Source organism: Bos javanicus, chromosome 9 (assembly GCF_032452875.1).
Source record: "Bos javanicus breed banteng chromosome 9, ARS-OSU_banteng_1.0, whole genome shotgun sequence".
Lineage (NCBI taxonomy): Eukaryota > Metazoa > Chordata > Mammalia > Artiodactyla > Bovidae > Bos > Bos javanicus.
The window spans coordinates 95,358,696-95,375,388 of NC_083876.1; the positions used below are offsets into that span (position 1 = coordinate 95,358,696).

The 16,693-nt window shown below is 44.3% G+C and overlaps 1 protein-coding gene and 1 long non-coding RNA gene across 10 annotated transcripts in view; one reads left to right on the plus strand and one right to left on the minus strand.

Moving 5' to 3' along the window:
* Window positions 1–16,693, plus strand: part of LOC133254244 (uncharacterized) — a 79,412-nt gene that overhangs the window by 11,681 nt on the left and 51,038 nt on the right. For 3 of the 6 annotated variants that reach the window (XR_009738617.1, XR_009738616.1, XR_009738615.1), the window contains exon 4: window positions 1,927–2,164. This is a non-coding gene — a long non-coding RNA (uncharacterized LOC133254244). Of the gene's footprint in view, window positions 1–1,926; window positions 2,165–2,720; window positions 2,862–3,694; window positions 9,750–16,693 lie in introns of those variants that run through there. The other 3 variants (XR_009738618.1, XR_009738619.1, XR_009738620.1) reach the window with 2 other exon arrangements.
* Window positions 11,151–16,693, minus strand: part of TAGAP (T cell activation RhoGTPase activating protein) — an 88,299-nt gene continuing 82,756 nt past the window's right edge. For all 4 annotated transcript variants that reach the window (XM_061428441.1, XM_061428442.1, XM_061428444.1 and 1 more), the window contains 4 exons: window positions 16,529–16,638; window positions 14,923–15,118; window positions 14,068–14,182; window positions 11,151–13,184 (listed from right to left, as the gene is read on the minus strand). In XM_061428441.1, coding sequence (XP_061284425.1) covers window positions 11,929–13,184; window positions 14,068–14,182; window positions 14,923–15,118; window positions 16,529–16,638 — 1,677 coding nt within the window. In that variant the 3' untranslated portion in view covers window positions 11,151–11,928. The remainder of the gene's footprint in view (window positions 13,185–14,067; window positions 14,183–14,922; window positions 15,119–16,528; window positions 16,639–16,693) is intronic.

Below are 16,693 nucleotides of genomic sequence, written 5' to 3' on the forward strand. Positions count from 1 at the left end.
GGACAGCATGACTGAGATCTGCATTGCCACCCACCACAGGTGAGACAGAGCTTGCTGTTTCAATTGAATCAAGTCAACTGCCTGTTAAGACAAAGTATCAACAACGTTGGGATGAATACAACAGAACTCAGTCTTGACTGCAAAGCATTCGCAATGTCCGGGTTATAATCCCAGACTATTCAAGACAAGAAGAACCAGGAGAAAGTGGCCTGTTGTCAAGAGAGAAGACAAGGAAGTGGAGGAGAAGGAAGGAAGAGAAGAGGAGGAAGGGGAGATGGAGAAAGAATACAAACATTCCAGAGAGCCCTCAGGCATGTGTGGGGCAATATCAAAAAGGCTAACATATAGATAGTTGAAGTTCCAGAAGAAGAGGATAAAAAGAATGAGATGGAAAATATCTGAAGGAATAATGACAGAAAAGTTCATGGAATCCCAAGTTTAATGGAATATTTAAATTTACTGATTCAGTAGGCTTATGGGAAATCATATGAGAATGATTCAGTGGTTAGGACTCTGCGCTTCCACTGCAGGGGGGCATGAGTTTGATCCCTGGTTGGGGAAACTTGATAAACTGTGGGGCTCCTGGGCACAGAGCCTTTCTGTGTCCCCCGTTTCTTTGATTATAGGAAACAGCCTTCATTCAGCCTCCATGACCTTCCCTGAGTTCCAGTGAGCAGATTCAGTGAAAGAGTTAGTCAGTTGGCCATGTCCGACTCTTTGTGATCCCATGGACTGTAGCCCACCAGGCTCCTCTGTCCATGGGGATTCTGCAGGCAAGGATACCTGCCATTTTCTCCTCCAGGGGATCTTCACAACCCAGGAATGAGGCAGATACATGCAGTTGTAAACTAATGAAGGGAGGGGACGTGAGACCTGGGAGAAACCAAGAGCAGGCTTGGGGCAAGGTCCTATTTCTCCATCAGCAGATGCAATATCTTTGAGCTGTTTTGCAAATACTGAAACTCCCTCCAGATGGGAGAAGTTAATGATGATAAGCTGCCCACCAGCATGTAGACCCCAGACCAGTTGGATCTGAAAGTTGATGATGCTGACTCCTACTTACCTCACCACCAACCCATCAGAAGAACGTCCACAAGCTGACCATGCCCTCTTTGAAAAGTTACTATAAAACTTCTCACTATCTTCCCCAAGTTGGGACACATGATTTGAGGGCATGAGCCCGTTGTGCCCACTTTGCCTGGCAAAGCAATAAAGCTATCCTTTCCTGCTTCACCCAGAACTGTCTCTGAGATTTGATTCCACACCTGTGTACAGAGAAGCTGAGCTTTCCACAACAAACCAAGGTCCTGATGCCAGTGTTGTTGTCCAGTGGCTAAGGCTTTGTCTGACTCTTTGTGACCCCATGGACTGCAGCACGCCAGTCTTCCCTGTCCTTCACTATCTCCCAGAGTGTGCTCAAACTCATGTCCATTGAGTCAATGATGCTATCCAACCATCTCATCCTCCGTCACTCCCTTCTCTTTTTGCTCTCAATCTTTCTCTGCATCAGAGTCTTTACAGTAAGTTGGCTTTTCACATCAGGTGGCCAAAGTATTGGAGCTTCAGCTTCAGCATTAGTCCTTCCAGTGAATATTCAGGACTCATTTCCTTTCAGATGGACTGGTTGGAACTCCTTGCTGTCCAAGGGACTCTCAAGAGTCTTCTCCAACACCACAGTTTGAAAGCATCAATTGTTTGGTTCTCAGCCTTCTTTATGGTCCAACTCTCACATCCGTGCAGTGTGGTTCCCCCTACCCCCACCCCCCCCAACTAGTTTATTATTAGTCATCAAAAGTTTTTTAAAAAGTAGTCTTTCCATATGGGAAAAAAATTACATTGATTTTTTCCTCACAGCATACACAGATATTAATTTATAATGGATCATAGAATTAAGTGCATTAACAAAATCTATATTTTTACATTTAGATCTATAAATGCAGACTCTTCCAGTTCCAGTTCAGTCACTCAGTCGTGTCCGACTCTTTGTGACCCCATGAATCGCAGCACACCAGGCCTCCCTGTCCATCACCAGCTCCCGGAGTTCACTCAGACTCAGCGTCCATCGAGTCAGTGATGCCATACAGCCATCTCATCCTCTGTTGTCCCCTTCTCCTCCTGCCCCCACTAGCAGATAACAGAATAAAAGATCTTTGTGACACTTGGAGAGGAAAAAATTTATTAAACAGAACATGAAAAGCACAAAGAAGTATTAAAATGGACTATCTGTCAATAAAATATATAAAGTATGCTGAAAACTTAGTACTTAAACACTCATTTAAAAAAATAGGCATAGATTGAGTACTTCACAAATGGCCAGTAAACATATGAAGAGATGTTCAACACTGTTAGTCAATGGAAAATATAAAACCACAGTGAGATACTATTACATACTCAATAGAATTGGTAAAACAAAATGAACAAATATGACAATACCAGTATTACCAATTTATTTCATATTTTGATGATGGTGGTTTCATGAGTATATATATCAGGCAAAATTGATCAAATTGAACATTTTTGAGTGGATGCAGTTTACAATATGTGAATTAAACCTCAATGCAGCTGATTTTTAAAGAGGCCTATGGAAGAATAAAATTGTTTATTATCCTGATGAAGAACCAAAGATACAAAGATGCTCAGGCACTTGCTCAAGATGATATTCATGTAGTAAGTGTAGCTAGGATCAGACTTTCATCCACATTATTTTCTCTTCCAATTAGATCATGCTGCTGTGCATTGAATTTAGGAATAAACAAGAGGGAAAAACAAGAAGAGAAACAAGAGTCCTGAGAATTGGTCTGTTGTAACTCAGACCCTTAGTCTTGTCCCAACTGGTGACTTCAAAACACTTTCCTACAGCAGTTAAGTCACGTCTTGTTTCACCTGTGAAAAGTTTCAAACTTTCAAAAGAGCTTCCCTGTTTTCCTTTCTCTTCCCTAATTGTAACAGACTCAATTGGAATCATATACATCGAAATAGAAAGTTCAAGTGACCTACACCGCATACCATTAGGATACGTGAGCGAGGAACTTTGGGGGCACGCTTTCCATCACCAGTAAACGTCCTTTGGAAACTGCTTAAGTTATGTAGATGCATCAAAAATGTGTAAAGGGGGCTTCCCAGGTGGCTTAGTGGTAAAGAATCAGCCTATAGGAGACATGGGTTCCACCCCTGATCTGGCAAGATCCCACATGCGTTGGAGCGGCTAAGCCCGTGCGCCACGACTATTGAGGCTGCGCGCTAGAACCCAGGGAGCCCCAAATACTGAGCCCATGGGCTGCAGCTACGGAAGCCCGCGCTCTAGAGCTGGTGCTCCACAGCAAGAGAAGGTGCCACAGCGAGACGCCCCAGCAGCTCAACTAGAGAAAAGCTAGCACAGCCCAAAATAAAAACAGATAAATAGTTAAAAAAAAGTGTGCAAAGAATTTAGGAAGAATTAGAAAGTGCAGAGAATGTGTTGAGCTAATGCTGTTTAGAATTAGTATGTTAAGTTTGTTGTTATTTTTTGCTTATTATTAAATTAATATATTACAATATATTTAATTTTATTAAATGTAATTTCTTACTTTTTTCCTACATTTTTCTTGGGCTTAAGAAGAAGTTCATTGTGTGATATTGTGATTTATGAGAAATATATTTGGACACTCAGATGACCAACATAACATTTTTCTACATATTTGGTTTTCATCTACAGTTTCTGGCTTATAGCTCTTAAAACCCTCGGAATTTCCGAAGTGTTGAAGAGGTAAGTGTGTCTTTTGTTATGCTAATGAGGTCAATTTTGGATCCCATCTAAGGATAGAGGTTTGTTGGGAGGAGAACATGCCAGGTGATTGGAAGGAGGATGTGAAAAATAGAAAGTGTTAGGTGCTCATTCTTGTCCAACTCTTTGGGACCCCATACACTGTAGCCCGCCAGGCTCTTCTGTCCATGGAATTTGCCAGGCAAGAATACTGGAGTGGGTAGCCATTCCTTTCTCCAGGGGATTTTCTTGACCCAGGGATGGAACCTGGGTCTCCCACATTACAGGCAGATTCTTTACCATTTGAACCACCAGATTAGAGAGAGGGCTGGACATCAAATCAGTTGTCAATGGCTAATGATTTATTGATAATTAATCATGGCTGTGTAATGAACCCTCATAAAAACCGGAAAGGAGAGGCTTCAGAGAGCCTGTAGGTGGGTGACCATGTGGAGGTGCTGGAAGGGTGGCCTTTGGAGAGGACATGGGATGGAGGGGTCTTGTAGGACTTTCCCTTAAAGTATGGAATCTAGGTTATCTCCAGGTAAATAGTGTCAGAATTGAGTTGAGTCATAGGACACTCAACTGATGTTACAAGACTTGCTAGTTGGTGTGGGGAAGCCTCTACCACACACAGGTTGGAATTGGGCCTAGGAACCCTTTTAACTGAAATTTGATAGTCTTCCCCAAAAGGGCAATTTTGTCATCTTGAGCTTGCTGATATGCTAAATGATTGTTACACCAAGTTTGACATTAATGTTAAAATTTCATGGTAAGAAAAATGAAACTGCTAATTCAAAAGAAGAAGAAAGTATTGGTTGCTCAGTCATGTCTGACTTTTTGTAACCCTTTGGACTGTAGCCTACCAGGCTCCTCAGTCCATGGGATTTTTCAGGCAAGAATAATGGAGTGTGTTGCCATTCCCTTCTCCAAGGGATCTTCCCAATCCAGGGATTGAACCCAGGTCTCCTGCATTGCAGGCGGATTCTTTACCATCTGAGCCACAAGGGAAGCCCAATTCAAAGGAAGAGCCCTTACTCATACCTGAGCTTACATGCGTTGGTTATCTAAGCAAAGTTAAATGATCACCTTTCATGATTTCTGATACTTAACTATGCATACAAAGGGCTTGAACTGCATAGTTCAAACTACATTTCTAAAAAGCATTTGTTATCTAAACAGCAAAATAGTCACATTGTTTCAGAAGTCTAAAAATTTTCTCTGAATCTGAAGTTATATAGGGTTCTTTATCTGAGTTTATGGGAAACAAATAATATAACAAACGAGTACATGGGAAATATTGGACAGAGGAGCCTGGTGGGCTACAGTCCCTGGGGTCACAGAGTTGGACACGACTGAGAGACTGACACACTCACAATCTACATTTTATGTTCACAGAGAAAACTAGTTGAGCACCAGATGGGCTTCCTAGGTGGTGCTAGGGGTAAAGAACCGGCCTGCCAATGCGGGAGATCTAAGAGGTTCAGGTTTGATCCCTGGGTTGGGAAGATACCCTGAAGATGGGAATGGCAACCCACTCCAGTATTCTTGCCTGGAGAATCTCATGAACAGAGGAGCCTGGTGGGCTACAGTCCATGGGGTCACAAAGAGTCAGACACAACTGAGCGACTGGGCAGCAGCAGCAGCATTATTTTCTATTTAATATTTGAATAAGTAATAGAGTTATATCATTCAAACACCAAAAATATGGAAATGTATTCTTGAAATGTCTTCTGCTTATTTTTGGCTCCATCATCTCAGTTCCCATTCCCCACCCCAATGTGTAAGCTACTACTATTAATTCCTTCTTTTAAAGATAAATTATAGCATAGTGTACATACTGACCTGTTACATGTTGTTTTTTTCTACTGGATATATCTTGGAGATGGTTTTGTATCAGTAGGTGGAAGAAATTTTTATAGCTGTGTGCGTGTGCCATATATTAATTATTCATAACTTATTCTCTAACCAAACATTTATATAATTATAAACAATGCTAAAAATATTTACATATAATTTTGCATGCCTAAGAACTTATTTATGAAGTATATAGAAGCAGAACTGGTCAGAAAAATGATTTATGCACTTGTAATTTTAATACTTACTGCCAAACTGTGCTCCATAGGGGTCATATCAGTTTTCACTTCCAACAAGAATGCATGAATCACTAGTTCCCCTACAACCTCACCAACATACTGTGTCATTAAACTGTTAGAGTTTTGCCTACCCAATGGGAGAAACCGTGTCTTAGTGTAGCTCTAAAAAAAAGAGTGAGATTGAGCATCTTTTCAAATGTTTAAAGGCCATTTGTTATTCTTTTTCTATGATCATATCACTTACACATTTTAAAACTGAATTTTAAATGTGTGCCATGTGCAGATGTGGATGGACTTGGAGACTGTCAAACAGAGTGAAGGAAGTTAGAAAGAGAAAAACAAATATCTATTAACACATACATGTGGAACCTAGAAAAATGGTATAGATGAGCTTATTTGCAAATTAGAAATAGAGACACAGCTGTAGAGAACAAACACATGGCCACCAAGAGGGGAAGGGAGTGCGGGATGAATTTCGAGATGGGGACTGGCACATATACAGTACTGTGGATAAAATAGATAACTAATGAAAACCTTCTATACAGCACAGGGAACTCTACTCAGAGCTCTGTAATGACCTAAATGGGAAGGAAATCCAAGGAAGGGGGGTATATATGTACACATACATGTGTGGCTGATTCACTTTGCTGTTCAGTAGAAATTGACACAACATTGTACAGCAACCATGCTCCAATAAAAAGAATTCAATTTTGTTTCTTTTCATTATCAAACTATGGGAACTGTATTTATTATGGAAATTACTTCTTTTTCCGTTATATAAGATGCAAATGTTTTTCCAAGTTTCTCCTTTGTCTTTTGATTTTGTTTATGGTGTTTTATTCATATAGACATTTTTTATCTTGACGGTGTTAACTTGTCATTTTCTTTTACACCTTCTGGATTTTAAGCTGTGTTATGCAGACCTCTCCTACGTTGTGATGTGGGTTTGCTGTGAGGTGCATTCCGAAACTGCTGCAGTGCTATGACTATCTTCATTTCACAGGGGGAGAAACTGATGCTCAGATAGTTTGGAAACTGATCCCTGGTCGCCCATTTGGGCTGTGGACTCGGGCCCTGTGAATCTGGCTCACATATTCTTGTGCCAACACAATTGTCTTTCTCTTCCTAGAGATATGATCATTCTGTGTTTCCTTTTTCTGGCGAGCTGTTGGATTCTTCAGGTTTGCTAGTCTCATCTGGTCTCTCTTTGAAGCCTGTAATAGGAAGAGGGTAACTCTTCATTCCATTGGTGGTTCCTCATTCACATTTCATTTGTCCGGAGGACATGATGCAGACATTTAAAATACCATGCCAAAAAGTGATTTACTTTTGCCTCTAGCAAAATGTTTATACTCCGATTCCTCAGTAATTCTCCCTTTGTAAATAAAGCATTACGATCTTACATAAGTCAATTAAGAAAGAAACTCAAAATATGCGAGATCTCATCTGATCTGGCTTTCCATCACTTCCAGCACTTGACCCTTCAGGAGGAAAGCATGCACTGGCGGTCCTTCCTGTGAGGTCACAATCAGGAAACTTCAGCTAGAATGTATTCTTTTAATAGTGCATTAGGGTAAACAGTGCTGACCGCCCTTTTGGTGTTTTCATGCTCAGCCATGGGAAGCACTGCGGTCAGTAACTATTATCTGCTTCATTAGCATACAAGCCATGGCTGCCACTCCAATGCTGTGAGACCCCGGGTGACATAGGTTATTTTTGCTGGGTTTGAGCTCGCAGGCGGTTGTGTTTGCTCAGTTCTAGGGCCAGCCCCCAGCTTGGTTAACAACCACAGACTCTGGATCAAGTCCTGAGCGGTGCTGGGCACAGGGCATGATGGGAGGTAATCGGTGTGCCATGCAGTCAGAAATTCATTTGGATGCATTCGGAAGCCCACCCGTCCCCTTCTTTGTAGGAGGAGAAAAAACCTCCTACCTTCCTCAAGAGGAAGAAATTCTGTCTGTTCAGCCAGAACTCCAAGCATGAATGCCAGTACCTACCAACAGGCACGTGAGATACACACGCTTCCCCACCTCTTCCCTTGGTAAGAGGGTCGGGATCCCTCCCAAGCTGACCCATGCAGGGTTACCCTGGGTGATGGAGAGGTCCAGTGGCTCGGAAGTGGGTGTCAGACCTGGATTCAGGTTGAAAGCCCCAATGTGGGCCATGGCTTCCAACCTGGTTTACCATTCACCTTGCATTAGAGTGTCAGACCTATGTGTGACTGTGTGGCCCTTACAGGGTCCATGGAGGAAGCACTGTGCTGTTCTGGGTCCTTGTCTATTGAATCATTTTTTAATATCATCCAAATCTCAATGCAAGCACAAGCCCTCTGTTGACACCTTGATTTCAGGTCTAGGCTCTACAACTGTGAGATTGTACACTTCTTTTGTGTCAGCTACTCATTTGTGATACTTGGTTATGGCAGCTCTAACCTACGACCATGCCTGGAGACCAGGTAGGGCTCTCCTATTTTAAAAAGTGAGTGGACTTCATGGTAAGAAGTGAGAATACCACACGGTGCATTGGGTGGCTTGGTAAAGAATCTGCTTGCAATGTGGGAGACCCAGGTTTGATCCCTGGGTTGGGAAGATCTCCTGGAGGAGGAGATGAAAACCCACTTCAGTATTCTTGCCTGGAGAATTCCATGGACAGAGGAGCCTGGTGGGCTACAGTCCATGGGATCGAAAAGAGTCAGACACGACTGAGTGACTAATACACACATCATACTTTCTTCTCCACTATGCAAATACAGTAGCTTTTTGACTACAAGAAGCTCATCAATGTTTGTCAATAAACTAGACTGTTTGCATGCAATAGAAGACTTTCAGTCTTACTCCTGCTTTGGTAAAATAAGGAAACTGGGGTAGAGTTTTCGTGATCTGAGTTGGGTCGCGTGGAGGTCAGGTCAATGGTAAGGCGGAATAGATAGGAGCTTACCTAGCTTATCGTGTTAGTCATCTATTGATGAAAACTCTCTGATTCTCAATGAGAAGTTGCTAAAAACATGATGGAGGATTTTTCTTTCAATCCTGAAATATTTAGCACTGAACTGAAAGATGCTGAAAACTGCCTTTACTGTCTGAGCCACCAGGCAAGTCCCAACTACCACTGTTACACGTCCAATTATGGGGAAGGGGTTGCTTTCCTTAGGTCAGCGGTTAGAAGGGGAACGTCTACCGGTGGAAATTTATGCATGATCGGTGGTGCTTAATAAGGTATTTAAATGACACTAATAAATCTGAACAGGATTAACAGATCTGAGCAGTCTGGATGAGAACATTGTAAACTGTATATCAGTTCAGTTCAGTCGCTCAGTCGTGTCCGACTCTGCGACCCCATGAATCGCAGCACGCCAGGCCTCCCTGTCCATCACCAACTCCTGGAGTTCACTCAGACTCATGTCCACTGAGTCGGTGATGCCATCCAGCCATCTCATCCTCTGTCGTCCCCTTCTCCTCCTGCCCCCAATCTCTCCCAGCATCAGAGTCTTTTCCAATGAGTCAACTCTTCGCATGAGGTGGCCAAAGTACTGGAGTTTCAGCTTTAGCATCATTCCTTCCAAAGAAATCCCAGGGCTGATCTCCTTCAGAATGGACTGGTTGGATCTCCTTGCAGTCCAAGGGACTCTCAAGAGTCTTCTCCAACACCACAGTTCAAAAGCATCAATTCTTCGGCACTCAGCCTTCTTCACAGTCCAAATCTCATATCCATACATGACCACAGGAAAAACCATAGCCTTGACTAGACGAACCTTTGTTGGCAAAGTAACGTCTCTGCTTTTGAATATGCTATCTAGGTTGGTCATAACTTTCCTTCCAAGGAGTAAGCGTCTTTTAATTTCATGGTTGAAGTCACCACCTGCAGTGATTTTGGAGCCCCGAAAAATAAAGTCTGACATTGTTTCCACTGTTTCCCCGTCTATTTCCCATGAAGTAATGGGACCAGATGCCACACATTACTAATAAATCACTTCTCAAAAGACTGGGTCTTCACCATCTGGTAGCTAGCCAACACAAAAACCCTTCTTTAACATATCAAAAACATGCAGTGTTTTATGAAAAATTGATGAAGTAAGGAAAATAAAAGTCCAGTATCAAAGATACCAGATAAATATCTTAATCATTGAGCATGAATGTTCTAATGTATGATGTTTTACCACTGTGTTTGCTAATAATCAAGCAAACTGAGCATTGTAAAAATACAATTTTTGAAAGTACTGAAAACTTGAAGTCACTAAAACCAGGAAATACTGATATTTGTACACTAAATTTTCTAGCCTCTGAGTGACTGCCCAAAAATGGCTTAAAGAAGGTACATTATTATGGTTTTGCAAATTTGTAGAGACAACAGGGCTTGTCTCTTTTTCTTAAACATGAGATCCACATCTTGCTCTGCCTATCAGTCTAGAACAATGGAGTTGTCCTTCAGTCATGTCCGACCCTGCAACCCCAGGTACTGCAGCACACCAGGTCTCTCTGCCCCTCACCATCTCCCAAAATTTGCCCAATTTCATGTCCATTGCATCGGTAATGCCATCCAACCATCTCATCTTCTGTCTCCCCCTTCTCCTCCTGCCTTCAATCTTTCCCAGCATCAGGGTCTTCTATGAGTCAGCTCTTCACATCAGGTGGCCAAAGTATTGGAGCTTCAGCTTCAGCATCAGTCCTTCCAATGAATATTCAGTGTTGATTTCCTTTAGCATTGACTGGTTTGAACTCCTTGTCTCATTATTCAAGGAGAATAATGTAGTCAATAAATGCTTGTTTCTTTAAAATTTATTTATACTTATGGTTACGCACGCAGGCTTTCTCTGGTTGCGGAGAGCACAGGCTACCTCCAGTTGCTGTGGGCGGGCTTCTCACTGCAGTGGCTTCTCTTGTTGCAGAGCATGGGCTCCAGAGCACAGGCTCAGTAGTTGTGCACGGGCTTAGTTGCTCCGAAACATGTGGGATCTTCCCAGACCAGGGATCGAACTTATGTCCCCTGCATTGGCAGGTGGACTCTTATCCACTGTACCACCAGGGTGAAAGTGAAAGTGAAGTCGCTCAGTCCTGTCCGACTCTCTGCGACCCCATGGACTGTAGCCTACCAGGCTCCTCCGTCCACAGGATTTTCCAGGCAAGAGTACTGGAGTGGGGTTGCCATTTCCTTCTCAAGGGGATCTTTCCAACCCTGGGATCGAACCCAGGTCTCCTACATTTTGGGCAGACGTAATAAATGCTGGTTGAATGAACCAACGTGTAAATGATTTTTCTGGTGGGTTTCTATGAACTGAGGGAGCGGAGGCAACATATCAGTAAAGAATGAACATGTTTACTTTGAAATAAGGAAGGCAATTTATTGTAGTGAGATAATATTGAAGTTTTACATACGAACGCCCCAATGTGTATGAAGTAATTTCCTCCACACTATCGGAGAAGACACTATTGAACTACAAAGAAACTCAAAGTGCTTGACATCAGTTAATGATGCACAATATAATGCATTTTCACTAACTTACCCAAATTTCAAATCAGACAGTTAAAGGACACATTGAAATATTTTTCATGCATTGTTAACAACAACCTTTTTTTTTTTTTCTTTTGCTGGAGTTTATAATGCCCTTTGATAACTCCAAACACTGAACTCTACTCCTGCAGTCTGTTCCTTCCATCCTACTGAGGTGATCACAAAGCGGCTTATTAGAGGAAACTCCTAAGAGACTTAGACCTTTTCTCCTAAATGGAGTTTGTGGAAAATAAGAAACTTGGCATGCCCTTTGAAGCAATGCCAAAAAAAGAAAACGTTATTTTTAGACAGTAACCACTGAAAACAAAACAAAACAATACTCCAGGAGGCAAAGAACAGCAATGCAGTTTGGCGCAAGTTCACAAACAAATATGTACACGTATCTGCGTACGTGTACCCAATGCCTTGTCTAGAATGCGTTTTATACACGCGCTACACGTTGTACAAATCAGGCGCACAGAGTGCTGGTGTGAAGTTGTGTGGCTGTCCTCTCGGAGGAGGTCTCAAACAACTTGCCAGAGGAGCTTATTCACGACTTTTTGGAAAACAAGAGTCTAAAGGCAGTTCTTGTGTACAGAGGGGCTAGATGTAGGATTCCTTAGCGAATCGGAGCTGCTCGGCGTCAAACACGGGCTGGCTACACCGCCGGGCCAGGACGGCCTGCCTGCCCTTCTGCTGCGACTCGGACGCGGTTCTCAGCCGCTGCAGCTCCGATGTCCCGGGGACCATCACCCGTCCTGCCGCGTCCTTAGGGGCGCAGCTCTGCCTCCAGGTCTCAGTCCCCAGCCCCCCTCGGAGCCCGTCCAGGGGCTCCGGCCCGCGGATGTTTCTCGAGTCCCCGTGGGGGTGGGCAGGGAGGGGAGGCAGGAGCCCCGCGTCCAGGCTCAGCACGCGGGCCCTCAGGCTGCCCACTGTCTGGCCCCCGCGGGGGGCGAGCTCCAGCGCCTGGAGCCTCACGGCCTCCTCGTAAGAGGGGGGGCGGCCGGGGTGCCTCTGATCCACCAGCCGGAACACATCCTCCACCGAGAGGGCGTAGGCCCCCGAGTTAAAGCCCAGCACGGCTTGGCCGGGGGCATCCGACGAGCTTTCTTGGACGATCCGGCCGGCGAGCTGGCTTTCTTTCTTGGAACCTCGCTTCTCTTGGTCTCGGGGGCAGCCCTTGGACTTCGTGGCTCCAAAGCTGCGCATTTTGGTCAGCCCTCTTTGGTGAGAGGCGAAGGAGAATGACATGGAGTGCTTTTTAATTTCTCTGTTGGGCTTGCTTTTCTCAGCCTTGGTGAAAGACTGGTGTCTGGTGAAGAAGTTTCTTTTGGGGCTGGAAGGAGAGGCCAGGGGCGAGCTGTAGGAGAAAGCGTCCAGAGAGCCGCTGGAGGGGGCTTTGGGGACCCGTGCGCACGGTGACACGGAGCCCTGAGTCGGGCTCCACTCCCCCAGGTCCCGGGGCCTCTGGGCCCGGCCTTCGGCTGCAGGAAACACCTCCTCTGGAAACGGGTCCTCGGCTTCCTCGCCGGCAAAGTGGGAGGCTGCCTGAGCCACGGCAGTGAAGTCGTCCTCGCTTCGCGTGAGTTTCGGGTTTGCTCTTCTGCCCTCGAGGCACTCCGCGGAGAATGTGGTGCTGGGGTCCGAGTACCTCCGGTCAGGTTGCCCGAGGAAGCCCTTTAGTCTGGCCGTGGTGTTGACCACGGGCTCCCAAGGGCGCAGCGGGGCTCTGGGTTCCACGCCGCCAGCAGCCAGTTCCGGGGGCCCTGGGGACTGCGAGCTTGGGGAGCCCGCAGGCTCCACATCGTGGTCAGGGTCGTTGCTGTCGTAGGCTGAGTCGTTCTGCAGGGTCGACATGTCTGGGGGAAGGTAAGGGACAGATGAGTTTTTGTTCAGTTCCTTTTAGAAATTCACTTTAGCACCGTCCACCCTACTAACATCAAATATGGCACTAGGGAATTCGGTGAAGCTAAGCTAATTTGGGGCTTGTTATCAAGTTTTGTTTCTTTCCATGTCTACTATTTTGAGCTGGAGAAGATAAGTAGGAAAATGAAGAGAGAGAGGTTGAGAGAGAGAGAGGGTGAGAAAAAAAGAGAGAGAAAACAGCACTCCACTGAAAATTTATTGATCTTAGATTTAAAAGCTGATCGTTTGGATGGCTCTTTTCATTGGATCCATCCCCATTTTGGTGGTTCAGACAGTAAAGAACCTGTCTGCAAGGCAGGAGACGTGGGTTCGATTCCTGGGTTGGGAAGATCCCCTGGAGAAGGGAATGGCTACCCACTCCAGTATTCTTGCCTGGAGAATTCCATGAACACAGGAGCCTGGCGGGCTATAGTCCATGGGGTTGCAAAGAGGTGGACAGGACTGAGCAACTAACACTTTCACTTTCATCCCTACTTTAACAGACCCACATTAGACCCATATTCCATTGTGTGGAAACAAAAGTTTCTTACCCCAACCCTCTCGCCAAAGATTACTCTGTAAAAGGAGCAATTCTTCATGATTTAGAATAAGAAGGGGAAGGTGCCAGGCTGCAGCCTGAGGAAATAGTGCAGGAAAATTCAAGAGAAAAGTTTGCCTGCTTGATGACTTCCCTACAGACCTGTGTCTGCTCTGATCTGGTGATGTGTGTTGGTAACTTCTTCAGATACCTGGGGTGCTGTACGTTACTGGGCTGGATTTGTAGCCAGGCATGAACTTAACCCCACAGTCAGAGTCCACTGAGAAGACATTCCATACCTGAACTGTCCGTGTGTTCCAGGGAGTCATCAGAAGCAATTCTGGAATGTGCTGGAAAGTCTTCCCCAAATATTTCAAAGCAGTTATCGATGAGGAATTCCACCAGTGTCTTAACCTGTGAGGAGAAGTTAACAGCTTGTCAGCTTAATGAGATCTTTATTTATTTTTAAAGGAAGAAGGTTATCAAGGGGGACATAGGGAGGGTCAGCAGTTAGGGAGGTGCCAAAATGGGCTTCCCTGGTGGCTCAGGTGGTAAAGAATCTGCCTGCAATGCAGGAGACCTGGGTTCGATCCCTGGGTTGGGAACATCCCCTGGAGAAGAGAATGGCTACCCACTCCAGTGTTCTTGCCTGGAGAATTCCATGGACAGAGGAGCCTGGTGGGCTACAGTCCATGGGGTCACAGAGAGTCAGACACGACTGAGCAACCAACATTTTTACTTTCAAAACTGACATAACAGATGTTTACTGTGTCTGAGAGGAGCATTCAGAAAATTGGTAACAATCACCTTTGTGAAAATTATTTTTGAGATTATGCCTTTTAACTTTGTGAATTAAAAAATGTATTACTTTAAAGTAACCAAAATGTTCATTAAAGGAGTTGCCCGGATTGGTAGCTGAACTGACAGAACTTTTTCGTGTGATGCATGAAAAAGAGCAAAGTGAAAGGGCCTTTCCATTCTGGAAACGGTGCTGGAGAGATGGGCATCACGTCCTCTGTCTCGTAGGATGACCTGGCTTTACCGGGTCTCATCCAGTGGGTGCACCCAGATAGTGGACCTGGGGCCACAGCAGACCTCACTGCTTGGCTCTGACAAGCAGATGTCGAGTTTCTTAGAAAAAGCCGAGCACAAACCTTATCGTTCAGGTCTCTCCGGGCTTCCAGCGATAGATTGTGCTCGTTTTCCGGGCTCAGCACGTTGGGCCCAATGCAGATGGCGAGATTGCTGGCGTCCATCCGGTTGACCTCGGAGTTCTTGCTGATCACGTGGAGCACGGAGACCAGATGCTTGAGCAGCAGGTGGTTGGGCCGTGGGAGCTTATCTGCAACCCTGGAATGGAGGTGGGGAAGCTGGTTTTAGGGGAGGTTCATGGCCTATCTAGCTTGAGGGGAGCAAGTTGAAAGTTCCTGCCTGACCCAGGCTTCCTTTAAAATGAGGAAGGTCTGTTTTCACAAGAAACATTGTGAAAGGTTCATTCAGATACATGCAGTGGCAACTGACATAGCATGAATCAGTGAACCACAAGAGCTTGAAGCCCTAGAAAACTGGCCTCTATGATCCTGACACCAGTAACATGGCCATTTACTCTTTACACAGATCTTAGATTATGAATCATTAACTCCTGCAGTAAACTTTAATACATTTTGAAAATCATTTTGTTGAGAAACCATTTAGCCCTATAGAATGTCTTTCTGCTTCTAATACTGCAAGACTGGTTTTTCTAAAGAATACAGTCATTTGCCTTTGTTTGAACTGTGCTCATCAAATGAAGAAGACACATTTTTAACCATTCTGAGAAAGTTTATGAAGAATAAATCAGTTTAGAAGAGCATGTTCATAAAAATAATGAGGTCAGCACCAAAAGGGCAACATTGGTACAATGACTAATCGATTAGAATTATAAAGCCTCATATTTTCAAAAAAAGAAATGGTGGTTCTAACATAAGGATCATTCGTTTCTCATAAGATACTGTTAAGAAAGACCTTTGTGTCTATAAGCAGAAGTTTACTGTAATCTCAGGATTCTTATTTTGGGACAGACATACTAATGCCTTCAGTTCAATAAATATGTCATTGATAATACTTAGCCACGTGAGACAATCATATATAGACACACTTTCATAGGATTTGGCAAAAGTGCTGATATTGTGAAGTTAGGTGTGTAAGATTTTCTAGGCACTAACAGGTCACACTTTCATTTCTACTTGGTATTGTTTCTGTTGCTGTTGGAATTTATTTTTATAGAGTTTTCATTTTGGTTGGTTATAAGAATATGAAATAAATACACTATGGAATTTTGTCAACAAACAAGCCCTTGCAGACTATTTACTAAGGGATGTTTTATGGGAGAATCATTGCTTTGCACGGCATCAATGTGAACAGGTGAAGACCACCCCAGGTTCCTACCTGTGGCTAGTTAGCCTGCTCCAAGGCTTTCATCTGTGAGTTTGTTTCATACCTTCTTGAACTATTTATATTTTTAGACTCCCTACCTGTTGGGATTTGTGAGTACTGAAGTTCACTTTCTACCTTTTGACAGAGGTGCCTCCTTTCATTTGGCTAAAAAAAAAATGCTACTTCTTAAACATTTCCAGGGTACCTTTAGATTTGTATTCTAGGAGTAGGTGAGCGATTCCACTCAAATTCCTTCAACGTTGCAACATACTTGAAACACTCTGACAGTTCAGTGAGGAACCCCTGGGCGGAGACAGTCTGACGGAGGCTGCAGGGGTGACTTACTGTTTCAGGGCCTCGATCCGGTCCTCCTCGCTCTGCTTGGCCAGGGCACCCATCCACTCCTCAAACAGGTCACAGGACAGGAGCTTCAGTGGAATACTTCTGAGGAAGTCCTGGAGGGAGGAAGGGGACCGACCGTTCATGTTACGTAATGTGCTGCCATCCTAA